Consider the following 16,027-nt stretch of genomic DNA (forward strand, 5'->3'; position numbering starts at 1 on the left):
TCCTCTGAGCTCCTCCATCATTCGCCCCCTTCCCTTCCTCCCCCTCCCTCGCCGGTCTCGGCCTCCTCTTCACTCCTGGTTCCTTCGCCCCCATCGCCTCCTTCCCCTCCCTCGCCGGTCTCGGCCGCCTCTGCGCTCCTCCATCCTTCGCCCCCTTCCCTTCCTCCCCCTCCCTCGCCGGTCTCGGCCTCCTCTTCACTCCGGGTTCCTTCGCCCCCATCACCTCCTTCCCCTCCCTCGCAGGTCTCGGCCTCCTCTTCACTCCCGGTTCCTTCGCCCCCATCTCCTCCTTCCCCTCCCTCGCAGGTCTCGGCCTCCTCTGAGCTCCTCCATCATTCGCCCCCTTCCCTTCCTTCCCCTCCCTTGCCAGTCTCGGTCTCCTCTGCGCTCCTCCATCCTTCGCCCCCTTCCCTTCCTCCCCCTCCCTCGCCGGTCTCGGCCTCCTCTGCACTCCTGGTTCCTTCGCCCCCATCACCTCCCCCCCCACCCCCGCCGGTCTCGGCCTCCTCGCCACTCCGGGTTCCTTCGCCCCCATCCCCTCCTCCCCATCCCTCGCCGGTCTCGACCTCCTCTGAGCTCCTCCATCCTTCGCCCCCTCCCTTCCTTCCCTTCCTCGCCCGTCTCGGCCTCCTCTGCGCTCCTCCATCCTTCGCCCCCTTCCCTTCCTCCCCCTCCCTCGCCGGTCTCGGCCCTTTCTGCGCTCCTCCATCCTTCGCCCCCTCCCCTTCCCTCGCTGGTCTCGGTCTTATCTGCGTTCCTCCATCCTTTGCCCCCTTCCTTTCCTCCCCCTCCTTCACTGATCTCGGCCCTTTCTGCGCTCCGGGCTCCTTCCCCCCCATGGGCTCCTCGTCCCTCGCGGGTCTCGGCCCTTTCTGCGCTCCTCCATCCTTCGTCCCCTTCCCCTCCCCCTCCCTCGCGGGTCTCGGCCCTTTCTGCGCTCCTCCATCCTTCGCCCCCTTCCCCTCCTCCCCCTCCCTCGCCGGCCTCGGTTTCCTTTGCTCTCCTGCATCCTTCGGTCTCTTCCCTTCCTCTTCCTGACCCTTTCCTTTCGTTGTATCTTTTTCTTTTTGACCCTTTCCTTTCTTCGTATCTTTTTCCTGCCCCTTTCCCTTCTTCTTCGTTTCCTTTTCCTTCTTTCCCTCTTTTTGTTTTCTAACAATCTCAAGCATCTTTCTCTCCTCTTCTATCCTTTTTCTCTCTTCCTCGTCCATTTCCTTCCTTTGTCTCCTCTCTTCTTCTTTTCTTTGCTTCTTATTCATTTGACCTTTTTCCACATCCCTTTGTTTCCTCATCCGTTTTTGCTGCTGTCTTTTCTTCTCTCCGGGTCCTCCGCCATACCTATATTCACCCTTTTTTCCGCTCCCCCTCCCCCTCTACCTCTTCCTGCTCCCCCTCCCCCTCTACCTCTTCCTGCTACCCCTCCCCCTCTACCTCTTCCCCTTCCCATCTTTTGCATTAGACCTTTTCCGCCCCCTAACATCTTCTGCAGCATTCCGCCCCCTCCTTTCTTTTGCCCTCCTCCTCCTTTCTTTTGCCCTTCTGCCCCTCCGTTCTTTTGCCCTCCTGCTCGTCCTTTCTTTGCCCTCCTGCTCCTCCTTTCTTTTGCTCCCCCGCCCCTCCTTTTTTCTCTCCTCCTCCCCCCTCCTTTCTTTTCACCTTCTTTATCCTTTCCTTTATCTTCTTTTTCTCCCCTTCTTTCTTGTCTTCTTCCTTTTCTTCTTTCCCCCTTCTCCTTTCCCTCCTTCTCTCCCTCTCCCATATATATATATATATATATATATATATATATATATATATATATATATATATATATATATATATATATATATATAAAGGGAAATTTTTTAAAACTTGTTGCCTTAAACATACCTGTGGAGCTAAACGGAGTTGTTGTTCAGTTGGTATGCGAGAGTACTACCTTTGCAACAGCACGGAGTGACAGATGAGCAAATGAAAGTTTTTGTGAGAAACAAAGTGTGGAAGACCACACACATGCACACGCACACGCAGAACACCCTCAACACACACACAGTACCCACAACACACACAACACACAATGCACACACAACACACAATGCACACACAACACACACACACACACACACACACACACACACACACACACACACACAAAGGTAAACTACCTGATAATCTGGAAGAAAGCAAATATTGCTCCCCTATTCAAGAGAGGAAACAGACAAAATCTACTTAACTACCAACCAGTACCACTGACCACCGTTGTAAGAGGAAACCGATAAGAAAAGACTGGGTAAATCATCTTGAAAAATACAGTCTGATAACAGAAAGACAATTCAGATTTAGAAAGGGAAAATCATGTGTTACTAATCTATTAAGCTACTATGATAGAGTTGCAGAAACACTACTGACGAAAGAAGGATGGGTAGACAGTCTCTATCTGGATTTCAAGAAGGCATTTGACAGAGTACCACACCAAAGAATTTTATGGAAATTGTATCGTCAAGGAGGAATCCAAGGCAATCTGTACTGCTGGGTGCATGATTTTCTCAGATAAAGAGATGAGAACAGTACCAAGGGGGAATTACGCATCATGGAGAGAAGTGGCTAGTGGAGTTCCACAGGGCTCAGTGCTGGCACCGATTATGCGTTTAGTACGTATAAATGACATTGACAGCAACAGTGGAAATTGGCGATATCTAAATACGTTTGCTGATGATGCAAAAATACAGAGGAGAATTACAAACATGGACTCTTGCAGAGAGCTATCTATCTATCTATCTATTGCCAGACGCCTCAATCCCGTTTGGGGTGGCCACAAACAAATCGCCTCCAAGTCGCCCTGTCCCCCGCCATTTCACTCCCCTGCTCCCAACTCACACCCCCCTCTCTCATATACCTCTCCACCCCATCTCTCCATCTCATCCTCGGCCTCCCCCTCCCTCTTTCCCCCTCCACCTCACTCACATACACTCTCTTCGTCAGTCGTTGACCCTCCATCCTCTCCACATGGCCAAACCACCTCAGTGTGTTCCTAATAACGCTTCCTATCACATCCACATCAACACCACAACGCTCCTTTATATCCTCATTCGTCAGCCTGTCTCTCCATGTGACTCCACAAGCTCCTCTTAAATAACTCATTTCCACGGCTCTCACTCTTGACTTGTGTCCTTCCAACAACGTCCAAGCTTCGCTTCCGTACGTTAGAGTTGGTATCACAATACTGTCATGTAGTAACTTTTTCACTTCCATGCTCACTTCCCTGTTTCTTATCACTGCTTTCAAAGAACCAGCAACCTTTCTTCCCTGCTGTACCCTTTCAAGCACTTCACCCTCCAAACCTCAATCCTTACTCATCACACTACCCAAGTACTTAAACGTACTCACATTTTCCAATTCCTCACCATCCAACCTCGCTGTACATTCACTGACTTCACCTCTCTCAAAGACCATCACTTTACTCTTCCCTACATTCACCTTTAGATTCCGTTTCTTACACACTCTCTCAAACTCATCCACCAAGCCTTGCAGCTCCCCTTCGTCTTCACTCAACAACACGGTATCATCTGCAAACAACAGTACAGGGAGATTCCAAACACTATCCTCTCTCACCAGGGCCACTCCAACATCCACTACCCTACCTTGTACCTCTTTTATTACCCCATCCATGTACAGATTGAACAACCATGGAGACATGACACATCCCTGTTTCAACCCAACTTTCAAAGAGAAAAATTCACTTAGTTCCCCATCCACACGCACTGCAGCCTTCGCACCATCGTACATACTCTTCACAGCATTCAACAACTTCCCATCTATTCCATATATTCTTAACACTTTCCACAATCCTAGTCTATCCACCCTGTCATAAGCTTTCTCCAAATCCATGAAAGCCGCATACAACTTCTTTCCCTTCTCTAGAAACTTTTCCACTAAAGATCTGAGAATGAATATCTGATCTACACAACCTCTTCCCTTCCTAAAGCCTCCTTGTTCTTCTCCAACTAATTTCTCTGTTCTTTCTCTAACTCTGTCAATAAGTATCCTACCATACACTTTTCCTATTATACTAAGAAGACAAATGCCCCTATGATTACCACACACTTCTTTTTCCCCTTTTCCTTTATACAAGGGAATAATTATACCTGACTTCCAATCCTCCGGGACTCTACCTTCCTCCCAGGCCAATCTGCACATCTTCCACATCCATTCTACTACTATTTCTCCCCCATGCTTCAGCATTTCACCACACACTCCATCAATTCCTGGGGCTTTCCCTGATTTAACTTTCTTCATTGCTTCCACAACTTCTATCCTACTGATTTCTTCCTGTATTCTCACCTCCCTCCTTCTTCCAGCCATTCCCCCAGCCACTTATACTCGCATTACTTCCATCCTCCACGTTCAACAATTCCTTAAAGTGTTCTCTCCATCTGCTCACTTTTTCTCCCTTCTCCACTAGTAATCTACCATTTTTATCTTTCACTCCCCTGCTAACTTCACTTCCACCCTGTCTTACTCTTTTCACCTCTTTCCAGAACATTTTCTTACAGTCCCTCCACTTTACACTCAAATTCCTTCCAAATTCCTCATCCACTCTCTTCTTACTCTCTCTTACTAATCTTTTCACCTCTCTCTTTCTTTCTACATATAACTCTCTCTTCCGCCTCTCAGCTTCTTCCACGCCCCTATTTCTCATCCATTCATTGTATGCTTTCTTCTTTTGTGCCACAGCCCGTTTCACCTCTTCAGTCCACCACGCTGTTCCTTGCACCCCCCTCCGTCTTCTCTTCCTTCCACACACTAAATCACATGCTGCACATATTTCTTCTGTAAATATTCTACACACACCTTCCACGTCCCCCATCTGCTCCAATTCATATTTGCCCAATCGTTCCTCCACTTCTCTTATACTCTGCCTTTTTCTCATCCTCTTGTAACCTTTCCACTCTCCTTGCAACTACTCCTTCCTCTCGTCTTTCCCTTCTTCTATTCCTCCATCTTACTTGAACTTTAACTCTGGCCACCACCAAGTAGTGGTCAGAAAGTCCACTCCCCCAACCTCTATAAACTCTGTATCCAATATACATCTTCACATCCTTTCATCCACACACACATAATCAATCATTGCCTTCCTTTCACTCAATTCACCACCCACCCTTCTCATCACTCGCCATGTATACCTGTGGATCATTTTATGCCTGAAGAGGGTATTGGCTATCACCAACCCCCTCCCAGCACAAATGTCCACTAACGCACTGCCATTCTCATCTATCTCAGCAGGCACACCCCACTCACCAACTATTCCATCCACCTTCACATTCCCAACTTTACCATTCATATCACCAATCAAAAACACTCTATCATTCCTTCCAAACTTTTCCATGCACACTTCTACATTTGTCCAGAACTCTTCTCTCACTCTTCTAGCACGATCTTGCGTTGGCGCATACACACACACAATCGCCCACATTTGTATTCCAACTTTCAACTTTACCCACACAATCCTTGATCCAACTGATCCATACTGTCTTATGCTCCTCTTCCATCTTTCACTCACAACTATACATACTCCTTCCTTTGCCCTCTCATTCTCACCTACTCCTGCACATATACCCCATCCATACTCCCATTCTCTCACACTTTCTCCTCTCCATTTTGTTTCAGTTATTCCACATACATCCACTTTCGCATCCTCAAGCACCTGGACAATCTCTCTCTCTTTCACCTCATCATTTGCTCCCCTTACATTCCACGTTCCAATTGCAATGTCCTTTGTCCGGTCCTTGGTCGTCAACGTTTGGTCAGTCCTTGTCCGAGGCTTATTGTTTGTTTTTTTAGTTAGTTGTTTTCCGGGGAGGGGATAATTAAATACGCTTCATGAATGGAACAATAGATAGCAAAAGGAATTCAGTGTGGACAAATGCCATGTAATCACGTTTGGTAAAAGTGGAAAAGACCAGGCTGGGATTATAAGCTAGGAAGTTCAACCCTACTCACATCAGAAAACGAGAAGGACCTAAGAGTGAGTACCAGTTACAGCCTGCCTCCGGCTGACCACATCAAAGAGAAAGTACAGAACATGTATACACTGCTTGCTAATATGATAGAAACGTTCACATATATAAATGAAGACATGCTGAGAAAGATAATCACATATTTCATTCGACCAACCCTAGAGTATGCATCAGTAGTCTGGAATTCACATCTCAAAGAACACACAGATAAGACTGAAAAGGCACAAAGGCCCGCCAGAAGATGGGCACCAAGCTTAAGGGATCTAAGCCATGAAGAAAGACTAAAAAAACCGAACCTACCAACACTACAAAAGAGAAGGAAAAGTGGGAACATGATTATGCTATATAAATGCATCACACCAAAAGCGAAAATAAACATAAATGAGTATATAACCTATATGGGGATGCAACAGCAGGAGGACACGCAAAAAACTGCATACAAAGAGAAGTGATAAAGGCGTAAGGAGAGTCAGTTTCCCAAACAGGACAATTGCCCAATGGAATGCACTACCGAATGAAACAGTGTATGATAATGTACAGTATGATAAAAATGGTTTAATATACGGGACAGGGCGAGCTTGGATCATTCCTGTAAAGATACAATAAGGTAAGAACAGTTAGGTAAGAACAAGCATATACATACACGCACGCACGCACTCGCACGCGTCCACACATGGACACACAGACGCATGCACACACACACACACGGACGCTCACATACGCACGCGCACACACACACGCACGAGCGCGCACACACACACACACACACACACACACACACACACACATATGCATGTACGTGCACACACGCACTCACGCATAAGTCCGCACGCGCGCACACTCACACACATACACGCACACACACGCATGCGCACACACACACGCAGACACGCACACACACACACACACACACACACACACACACACACACACACACAGTCACACGTGCACGCGCGTGCATTGAGGGAGTTCAGTCGTGTTAAGTGAATGGAGTGTAAGAGACTGACTACGAGAATATATGAAAATGTGGTGGTTGGAGGGAAAACGAGTGGGAGACCCAGACAGGATGGAGAGATGAGAGTGAAAGTATACCAGTAAAGTACGCTTTGTGAGAGCGTGGCGAGCGAGCGAGCTTTCGTACGTATGCCTATCATCATAATTTCATCTTGGTGTAAACTTTTAACATTCCTGGTGAGGTAGTTGGACAATAACAGAAGAATAATTGAGCTATAATATTTACTTTCTCACGTCTCATTCTCTCAACGACACACACACACACACACACACACACACACACACACACACACACACACACACACACACACACACGCACGCACGCACACGCGCGCGCGCGCGCGCAATCAACACATGAAAATGTAAAAAAAAATCATAGCTCGCATGTCACTTTCATAGTGTTTTAAATTGCTTTCATAGTGGAGCATGACAATTGAAGCCCCCGGTATCTCCCATTGGAGCCAACTGTCCCCAGTATTGGACAGAACTGGGAATTTTCAAATCTTAATAAAATAGGGAACCCCCAGGTAAGGACCTATGAGCTTCGCGACTATGAGCCGATAGGCGGAGGGCGGTACGCTTAGGACCCTCCCGGAACAGTGCCTCGCCCAGCAACTCCAATGGGATATTCCCTTTTAAAGCTGGGATTCCAAGGGGTTTCTTTGGTCTCGTGAGTGAATATATAGCTAAGAACATAATTTATTGAATGTATCTACTACCTGCTGAAAGAATTTCTTCTCACTCTCACATAGTATAAAAGTTATTAGCCTCTGAAAACCAGCGCGGTCCGGCCGTGTCGTGTCGGGTCGGGCTGTGTCGGGTCGGGCCGGGCAGGGTCGTGTTGGCCCGCTCATTTCGCAGCTGAACGTACAGTAAACATAGTTGCGCTCGCTCGTTCGTAATGAGGGAATATGGTGTGTCATAGGAAGAGTGGTGTCATTACTGGACAGGGAGAATGATGCTTGGACTTCCTAATTTTGGGACCACGCTTACCCACAACTTTGGAATTAAGGAAAATTGGATGAACCTCTACAATCCGGTGACGTGTTTTATTGATATTCTCCTGCTATTTCCAGACAATTTTATTCAGCTTAGGAGAGACTTCTTGTAGTAAGGTGGGTACGCGATGGCCATTTCTAACATCAAGTTCGAAAAGTCTCATGAGCAGAAAAATTGTCTGGAGATAACGAAAAAAAAAAAAAAAAAAAACGCAGAGTTGATAGATTAAGATTATATTAATAATCTTAAATGAACATGCACTCTTTATATATGCATCGACCGAGCTTCATAATAAATACAAGCACAATTCTTCTAAAATTTACTACCCTTACATAAAAAATTCAGACGCATATTGAGACGATCTTTTTGCTGGCACACAAGGGACCTGTCTCCTAAACATCAACCGGCTGTATATATGACGCCAGATGACCTCGGTGTTGCGGCGCCTTGATTTTTTTCATTGAATCATTCTCGCCCTCTTTTTGCAGGCACGTGTTTCCGAGTTGTCTTCTGGCCGTATTCTCGTAGACTCAGTGAAATACGCCTTAATCCCTTGAATCCGATTACATATTTTTCATTGTACTCTCTACCTTCACACGAATTTTCCGTAGACAATCATAAAATAGCAAAATTTAATTAAAGATAAAATAGTATGTACAGGGCGATTTAAGTTTTGTTTCCTGCATTTCACTCAGTGGGTAAAATGAGCTGAAGGGAAAGCTCAGTCAGTGTTATCATCGTCTACACTGCACCATGCTGGAGAGGGACGCCTTTATGTGATGGCACAGATTTTATTAGGCTGCAAAGCCCCCCGGTTACAGAAACGTCTCTTAACCTCTTCCCTATCCCGCAACAGGAGGATAGTGGACTGTAGAAGGACAAATCAAGTTTGCAGTCCAATGGGTTCATATTTCAGATGAAACTGGTTCTGTTGCTGCTACTGTTACTGCTTCTATCCTGTATTACTTTCTGCTTCCCATAGCAATATACATGTTTTAGTTATTTCCTTTTTTTTTTTTTTTTCATACATCGACTGATTGCGTGTCTGATGTTATGAGGGATGGTAGACACTGTTAACTCTGACTAAGCTGACCATAACACACGAGAAGCCAACAACCGAATGGCACGGTGGGGTACAATATATGGACTAAATCTGTACTGTATACATATATAGAGATAAACATCACCTGTAAATAGCAATACAAAACTAATGCTGTCACACATCTGATACACCAGAAATACAGTAATCATATACAGGAAAAAGGCACAGATTACTACTGTCCCCTCCAATGCTCCAGGGAGGCGGAAGTGATCACAGTCTTAACCCACTACACCTGAGGATGTCTTTTTTTTTTTTTTCCTTGCCATCTCCTGGCGATTTTTTTTTTTTTTTTTTTAGCTAAGGACAGACCCAGATCTGGAGCGGCTATGTACGGCCTTTATATAATCCTTCAACATGAAAGGTTTTTCCTGTGGTGCGTAAAATCGTCTGGCAACAAGAATGAACTAAAACGGACGTCACTCGGATTAATGGGGTTAAATTTGAGATGAACTGGAAGGCAAACCTCTAAATTTTGATGATTATATTTAAAGCACCTATGGAGATAAGAAACAGACATCTGCATTTCTCATTACTAAAAGAAAGCAGCAATAAGACAAGAGACTAAACTCCTCACCCCCATCCTAATCCACTGGGTGCTCCATTAACCCTCCCGTGGTTGGAACAGTTCTAGTATTCAGTTCTAGCTATATGTCAGATGATTTTATTCTGCTAAGGAGTCGTCGTACGAACCAGATTGCTAATACTTGTGCCATGAACTCTCTCGTGGTTGGAACAGCTCTGGCATTCTATTCTACCAAACACCTGATTATTTTATCTAGCCTGTGTGAGTTACAGCAGACTAAAGTGTGTTAATGGCAACTATAAACTGGGTTTTTCTTCCCCTAGGCGACGTAAACAAAATGTACATGAGATTGATTTATGCATTTTTTTCAGGCCATATTGCTAAGCTGAGGTAGTTTATTTTTATAAGTCAGTACTGAAACAATATTAACTGGGAATTCCTGAACATTAATGAAGGGAAGCACCATAGTTTTTAAAAATTACTTCTACACTCCTCATGCAGCGATAAACATCTGAACTGAGGATAAACGAACATTTATTTACCATTTACGATGCTGGCTGGTAACCGTTCGCACCTGACGATCTAGTGAGTTATGGCTCTTCAACCCAATGTACCAGTAGCTCATAAATGTCCCAGTCTGAAGCTTGGCTGGGGTTTACTGGTCACACAATGCCGCTATGGGATGAGTAACTGGTTACCCTTGCCTTAACTGTCTGGACAGTGAAGCCTTGCTCCATACCTCCATGCTTATAAAAATGCCAAAAAGGAAATGGATGATGATGGTGATGATAATGACATCTTTCAATGAACTAACGCGACATTAATGTCAACATGCATAGAAACGAACTTACAGTACTACTGCATTACCCTTCCACCTCTGCAGATTCAGGTGATGAAGATGAGCAAAATTTACATAGGGCAGCTACCATCAAACCATATATATCCTGAACACTATATGACAGATGTAAAGTGATAAATATTAAAAAGCCATGGGACATGCTTCTGCTGCTACACATAAACTTACAAATGTGTAATACCTCCAATAGCTAGTAAAAAACTCAACATTCATTGTCAGTGATTCCCTCATCAGTGACGTCTTTTGTTTTAATATCTTGGGTTACTGCCAGGATATAATATGAAAAAGTACATAAAAATTTACAAAAACATTACAAAAAAAAGAAGACAACATACAGTACTCTGGATACGAAACACCAAGCAACAGTTAACTACAGAGTAATCAGAAAGAGGTCAGTGTTTACAGTAGATTATAGGTAAAATAATAAAAATTTACAAATTCATCATTCTCTAGGCGTCTCAACACCGAAATAAAGAAGCACAGCAAGAATCCAGAACTCTAAAGCGACTTGAGGATCAGTGATGTTTGTTAAATATATAGGTAAAAGATTAGCTCACACGACATTAGATTTACAGTTACATAAATCAGCACTTAAGCAACATCGGATATCTTCACAATTAACCTTTTTACTTCGATTGTTGCACCTGGATTTTTTCTTTCAGCCAACACCAGTAAAGCGTGTTCAGCTAAGAGTAAACCTGGTCGTCAATGGCTTCAGTAACTGTCTCGTGTAACCCTTTTTATACTATGGATGCTAATACAAGGTGTTTTAGTTTACATATGAAAAATCCTACCGATCAAAGGGATAATGGCAACTACATCATCACACTGTTGTCCAGTATAGAAGGATGATGATACCGATATATGTTGGGGATGTGTTCCATAACAGCAACGTTTTTCCATACTAGGAATAGTATCATTTCCAGCAAACTAGAAAATCAGACAAGAAGCATAGGAGGTCTGATAAATTTTAATGGATGATTACAGTGAACTTAGCAGCAAAAATGCATTAAAAATTCAATATACAACAAGAACGTACCAATTTATCACAGTCAGAGAGGATTTATCAGGACAAGAATAAATAAAGCCCTTCAGTCCGAGGACGTCCTTATTATCGTATCCTCGCTCGTATTAGACAATTTTACTCACCGTGGGACTTTTTGAACTGGGAGGGTCAGACGGCCCTCATTTACTCCGCCACAACAAGAGGTCGTCCCTGTGCTGAATAAAATCGTCTAAAAATGCGTGGGACGTTAAGTTAGGTTTGGCAAGGCTGAGGTGAAGTCAAGTTAGGTTAGGTGAGACCAGGTTAAGTCTGATCAGGTTGTTAGGTTAGGTGAGATCAAGTCAGGTCAGGTTAGGTTAAGAGAAGCTTGGCGAGGTCAGGTCAGGTTAGGTTAGGTGAGACCAGGTTAAGTCTGATCAGGTTGTTAGGTTAGGTGAGATCAAGTCAGGTCAGGTTAGGTTAAGAGAAGCTTGGCGAGGTCAGGTCAGGTTAGGTTAGGTGAGACCAGGTTAAGTCTGATCAGGTTGTTAGGTTAGGTGAGATCAAGTCAGGTCAGGTTAGGTTAAGAGAAGCTTGGCGAGGTCAGGTCAGGTTAGGTTAGGTGAGACCAGGTTAAGTCTGATCAGGTTGTTAGGTTAGGTGAGATCAAGTCAGGTCAGGTTAGGTTAAGAGAAGCTTGGCGAGGTCAGGTCAGGTTAGGTTAGGTGAGACCAGGTTAAGTCTGATCAGGTTGTTAGGTTAGGTGAGATCAAGTCAGGTCAGGTTAGGTTAAGAGAAGCTTGGCGAGGTCAGGTCAGGTTAGGTTAAATGAGCCCAGCTTACGTTAGGTAGGCCTGGTCAGGGTAGGATGTGTGAAGATAGCTTACGATAGGCTTGGTGAGGTGAGGTGAGGTGAGGTCAGGTCAGGTCAGGTCAGGCGAGGTGAGGTGCGGTTAGATCAGATTAAGGAAGGGTGAAGACAGCTGTTTCAAATGTAAGCCAGAACAAGGCGCTACCAGGCTGAAGGGGTTAAGAGAAGTACAAGCATTTGCATATCAAACCATACAACAAAATTAACTAAAGCCACTTTCCGTGAAGACAGGGAACTACAGGTACGACCTGGGTATCTGAAAGACTGGTGAAGGGGATTAGTGTGGGGGACGGATACTCTTCCCTCTTCACAGAAAAATACATTAACTACATAATGTTCACCTTTTTTTGTACTTGCAACATTTACCAAAATTCTCTGGACCTGTTATAATCCATACATTAACTATGGTAGAGATTTGGTCAACTAAAGAAATTAGTTACCTGTGAATTCATGGGCGCTCACCATCCATTCACGCAATGTAGTGCTGCTTTGGGTGTCTGCCCTCTCCTCTCGTCCTTCGTTCTTCTTCTGTCTTTCTTTCCTTCATTTTTTCCACTTCCTTCTGCCTGCAGGCGACTTTACACTCCCTCCTCTGTCTCTCTCTCTTTCATTCTTGCCTCTTCCCTCTGCCTATGGGTGACTCTCCACTGAATGACAAGCCAAATGGTTTCCTGTACACCGGCAAACAGTTTACTACGTTGGGTGGTAACCATATAACCAAATTATGGCATCAGGTGGTTTAGTGGGTAATTAAGGCGCTCCACTCGGATTAAGCCAGTGCAGGTTTATATCCATGAGATGGGTGGGGTTTGATGTTCACGTATGCCACTCAGGGATAAGTGAGGCTAGTCATTCTCATCTTAAATGTCAGGACCAATTGGCCTAGCCCCGGGCTCCTGCGCTCTTCATGGGGCAACATAGGATTGGATGAAGGATGGATGGACGGATGAATTCATGTTATCTGATTAATTTTTCTTGCAATCTGAAGTGACGATGAGATACATATATTATTTCAATATAAATTATGCTTGTAATAAATTATGCTTGTGTTCTTCATCTTGTTATCTGTCTTCTTTTCTAACTTCCGTCTTCTGTCCCTCCCCGAGCAATGGAAAATAATATATATTAATGATAATTTCCATTCATCTTGGTCCAGACAAATATAATATAGGAGAACTCTGACATTTAACAATTGTATGAGGCACTGAATGATTCTGGGGGAAAAAAAAAATCACAATAAAGCTATGAAATGAATAACGGTGCAATACAGTGCTAGTATAAACTTCTTCAGTACTGTAATTTGCAGATGATTTCTACAATAGTCTTAAAGCAATAAAAGTCTCTCCATAAGGATTTTAAACAATCACCTCAAAAACTAACATATCTTTTTCCTTGGACCCTCAGATTTAATTCTCTCCAAGTTCCAGTGCAAGGTTGTCTGCTCCCGCCACATTCCTCTTCTTGCTGTCCCCGTCATCTTCATTCTCCTTCCTTTCTCCAGCCTCTTCCGTGCTTCTTTCAGTCATCTCCTTTGCACCTTTGTCTTTCATCTCCTTGGCATCTTTTTCCTTCAGGTCATCATCTTCAGATTCCTGAGAGAAGAAACAGTAAGCATTTTCACACCATACACAAAAAGATGACGCTCCCCCAAAGTGGCATGCAACTTTTATTAATACTGTCTCGTACATTTTACCAATGACATCATCTATACAGACAGCCACACTGAGGATCTCAAAATAATCTTGAAGTGTAATCTCCGTGGCAAAGACTGGTAATAAAAGTTATTACGCAAAAATTTCCAATTTCTTATGCCTACTTAATTTAATCTAACAAATATCGTTTACCAAGAGCTGTAAATGACTGTTGGTAGATAATGCGAGTTCTTCGCTAACATGGAAGTGAAACTGTGACTCTCCATAAGCTCAGCCAAAAACATTTATACAGCAGATACTGATAGGGTAATGAGAATGGAGGGTGAGTTTGAGTGTGTGAGGAGGTGTAATATGATACGGAGAATGAATGGATGCATTCATGGAGAGGCACATGTAAGGATACGGCACTCTTTGGCTTGGCAGTAATGAACTAACTATCTGACAGTTGTATGTGAAGTTGATATATATAAAGTACCAACCTTGGGTGTGGTGGCCCTGAGGTATATACAGCGGATTATGAAGGCTGTGGCAAGAGGCAGCGGAGTCATTATTACTGCGGCTGCTGGGAACACTGTAACACATGGAAAGTACAATAAGCCATCGTTATATGGTACCCTTGTAAAGTATTATTTTCTGCTGTTAATTCTTCACTAGCCCTCATTATATGCCAATTTTACTGTCTTTTTGTGTGTGTGTGTGTGTGTGTGTGTGTGTGTGTGTGTGTGTGTGTGTGTTACCTCATAAGAAAACATCAGAAAGACTGCCAGTTAACGTTGCACTCTGCCAATTTTACTCTTTTTTTTTTTTTTTTTTTTTATTACCTCATAAGAAAACATCAGAAAGACTTCCAGTTAACGTTGCACTCTTCCTCAGATTATATCCCCTAATTTACATTGTCAGCTGTATGATTTTTTTTTTTTTGATAGTTGAGAACACGTCCCTGCCTTATGATGGGGAATGCCTGCATAAGAAACTATAACTGAGTCTGACTTGTGTATGTGAAGTGGATCTATGAAGATCCTGGGAGCATGAACAATGGATGTGTAACTGTGTGGCCCATTTCATTGGACATGCTTGTAATTGTTCTCCCACTTTCATACTTTCCCTTTCCTTGTTTCTGGATTCAACTTCACCTCCTCTCCAAGTGAGATTAAAGCTGACCAGGGGAAGAGGGAGAGATGTCTTAAAATATATCTTTAAAAATTAGCACACCTCTACAGAAGAACTTACTAACTGTGAGGTCTCCAGCAGGCTTCTCCAAAGTAAACTTAAGTATGAATATGGCCACACTGCCATTCTGGATGCCGGTTTCTATGCTGATAGCGATCCTGTCCTTCAGTGGGAGTCTCAAGATAGATGATAGTACTAGTCCACTCAGGTATCCCAATGCAGGCAGAGAAAACCCAGCCGCGATGCTCTATGGGAAAAAAATTAAACTGTTATTAATGTTTTGCATTGCATATTCCATGCATAGACAGTCCTTTCCACTTGACCACAACTTAACTCTCTTCACTCCAGAACACACACGTTAGCTTATCAAGAAAACAAAAAACCCTACATACACAGAAAACATAAAACTGTCACCCACATTTTTCAAACTACATATGTATGATATACCTACGCCTCAACCGCCCACATACACTGCCATATATCCAAATGACATTATCACAATAACCACACACCACACTGCAGACACAGCCTACACACTGCAACAAGACTGCCTCAACACTCTTCATCATTGATCGAGGACAGAAGGCTAACAGTCTCTCCAGCCAAATCCACAACTAGCAGCAACCATCAGCACAGGTCCTCCCCTAACCGTACACTTAACAATGTACCAGTGTCACACACACCCCTTATCAAGATCCTTGGAGTGACAAACGACACTGGACTCACCTTCGAGGGCCACAGACAAAATATAATGAGGCGGTGCAACCCAAGACAACGCACTCAGGGCAACTACAGGGACGGACAAAGGGCAACAAATGGAAGCACTCTCCCTACTCTACAAAGAATATATCAGAAAAGT

At 44.0% G+C, this 16,027-nt stretch overlaps 2 protein-coding genes across 2 annotated transcripts in view; both read right to left on the minus strand.

Annotated features, from left to right (window-relative positions):
• LOC145406210 (D-3-phosphoglycerate dehydrogenase) overlaps window positions 1-12,573 on the minus strand; it is a 100,462-nt gene extending 87,889 nt beyond the window's left edge. Inside the window, exon 1 of the mRNA XM_080277417.1 lies at window positions 12,563-12,573. The gene's annotated coding sequence lies outside the window, so the exon portion shown is untranslated. The remainder of the gene's footprint in view (window positions 1-12,562) is intronic.
• A 1,179-nt stretch (window positions 12,574-13,752) lies between these two features.
• Window positions 13,753-16,027, minus strand: part of LOC145406147 (ileal sodium/bile acid cotransporter-like) — a 115,462-nt gene continuing 113,187 nt past the window's right edge. Inside the window, exons 9-11 of the mRNA XM_080277343.1 lie at window positions 15,229-15,415; window positions 14,478-14,569; window positions 13,753-13,938 (exon numbers count right to left, since the gene is read on the minus strand). Of these exons, the coding sequence (XP_080133469.1) occupies window positions 13,753-13,938; window positions 14,478-14,569; window positions 15,229-15,415 (465 nt within the window). The remainder of the gene's footprint in view (window positions 13,939-14,477; window positions 14,570-15,228; window positions 15,416-16,027) is intronic.

Source organism: Coenobita brevimanus, chromosome 69 (genome assembly GCF_032717465.1).
Source record: "Coenobita brevimanus isolate Jiangsu-jjx chromosome 69, ASM3271746v2, whole genome shotgun sequence".
Classification (NCBI taxonomy): domain Eukaryota; kingdom Metazoa; phylum Arthropoda; class Malacostraca; order Decapoda; family Coenobitidae; genus Coenobita; species Coenobita brevimanus.